Source organism: Rosa rugosa, chromosome 5 (assembly GCF_958449725.1).
Source record: "Rosa rugosa chromosome 5, drRosRugo1.1, whole genome shotgun sequence".
In the NCBI taxonomy this organism is placed as follows: domain Eukaryota; kingdom Viridiplantae; phylum Streptophyta; class Magnoliopsida; order Rosales; family Rosaceae; genus Rosa; species Rosa rugosa.
Window position 1 is genome coordinate 46,444,983 of NC_084824.1, and position 1,984 is coordinate 46,446,966.

General features: G+C 38.2%; 1 protein-coding gene across 1 annotated transcript; it reads left to right on the forward strand.

Moving 5' to 3' along the window:
- The first annotated feature begins 1,099 nt into the window (after positions 1 to 1,099).
- Positions 1,100 to 1,525, forward strand: LOC133711759 (S-protein homolog 6). Its single transcript, XM_062137853.1, has one exon. The coding sequence runs from the start codon at positions 1,100 to 1,102 to the stop codon at positions 1,523 to 1,525; it is 426 nt and encodes a 141-aa protein (XP_061993837.1).
- The last annotated feature ends 459 nt before the right edge of the window (positions 1,526 to 1,984 follow it).

Sequence of the window (1,984 nt, forward strand, 5' to 3'; positions counted from 1 at the left end):
GGACGGAGGAAGATGCTGCACTCCCATCTATGGGCTGGGCCAGATTTCTGGCTTTTTGGGCTGGCTCAAGGCCCACTGGTCCAGGGTGGGCTATCCTTGCTCATCCCAAAGACTGGAATTGTTGGGCCTTAAACTGGGTTGTGGGGCTCCCGTTTGGGCTCTTGCTTTGGTCTACCTCTTTGGTGTGGGGCTGGCTAGATTGGGGTTCTAGGGCCCATAGTACTATTTAAATTTTGTTTGGGTTGCAAGGATCAATTCCTCTGAGGATTCATTTTACTATTTTGCTTCGGAGGTTTATGATCTTTGTTTGGAATAATGGTGCGTATTTTTAGGACTATAATTTAGCATTGACGGGTTGGAGACGGTTGATGTCAGATCAATGAATAGTACAGAATTCAGGGCTAAAATTTAGCCCCAGGGCTATTTTTAGCCCTTTGGGTTGGAGACGACCTAAGGTCTTAGGTAATGGAGGTTACGGTAAAGCGAGCTTTAGGTACAGTCTGCATTAATTAACTCATGCAACGACCCACAATAAAATATTTACGAATCTACTAATCTAAAATAAATTTTTGAATTTTCGATATTTTTAAGTACAGGGTAAATTACTGATCCATAAAAATTTTGGATTACAATAAAAAATACATAATTTCAGTATAGTTCAGGTGATAAACAAAGGCAACCAACTCATTTTCTAATCAAAATTAAGGGAGACAATCCACTTGGACAAATATAAAAATAATAAATAAGTAAAGTAATTTAAAAAATATACGCCATTATCTAAACTTAAATGAAAATATGACAAATAATTTCAATACATGACAAATTTCGTAACACCATAAAAATGTTAACCCAAGCACATCAAAAAGTAAGCAAGTTGCCAAATCCGTGTAAGTAAACATGCAATTAATTCGCCCAAATTCCATTAAAAAATACATCAAACTTTAGAGAAAAATATAAGGAAGAAAATCCACCAGAATTCTTCCATAATAGGAAGAAAATCTAGTGTGCAATCTTTCAAAACTAGGCCACCGCTGACTATATAAACATGCCTATGGTATTTGATTGAATCATTTGCAAGCGTACAATTCTGAGAACAATCATGGGTTTAATATTTCGCTACCAAGCTTTGCTGCTCGCCTTGTTCATTCCTTTCTTTGTGGCGCTTACAACTGCTGTGGTACCCTTCAAAGTCGTGACCTCGATCGACAACACATTACCTGATGGGCAAGAACTCAATGTCCACTGTAAATCCGGGGACGACGATCTAGGCGCTCAGGTCATACCCAATGGAGGTCATTACGAATGGAGCTTCAAAGTTAATGTATGGGCAACAACGCTTTTCTTCTGTTCATTTAATTGCAAAGACGGATCAGGAACATTTGACATCTACAGAGCCAGTCGGGATATCATTAGATGTGAAGACAAGTGCAACTGGAAAGCTGCCCAAGATGGCGTGCATGGCTTCAACAAAGACAATCAGGATGACTTTCTGTACAAGTGGGAGGCACCACAAGTGAAACCATAATAATTATCCAGGAGATAACTGCAATATGTAGGTTAGTTGCACCAAGGCCAACTAGGCCATTTAAACTCCTATTTATGTGATGCAGTATGTAGTAGTCGACAAAATAATTAAAGTTACCAGAAATGTTAAAAACAACTTCATTACTTAACCAGAAATGTTACCAGCATTGGAATGACTTGATGTAGCCTCATGTGCTTCAACTGACAAGATTTCTTTGTTTTATTGATGGCCGGACATGTATTTAATAGACAAAGTACAGGCGGGAAAAACCATCAAAGTCAAAAAACATCAATATTCAATAGGTGATGTATTTACTAATACTAGAATTAAGATTACACAAAATAGGATTCTCTAAGTACTCAGATCGTAGAGAATGGAGGTAATTTCGAGTGCGGTTTCAAAGTCAATTTCTTCAAAACTACGCTCTATTTTGAAGAACGGTCGGGGCGTATTTGACAT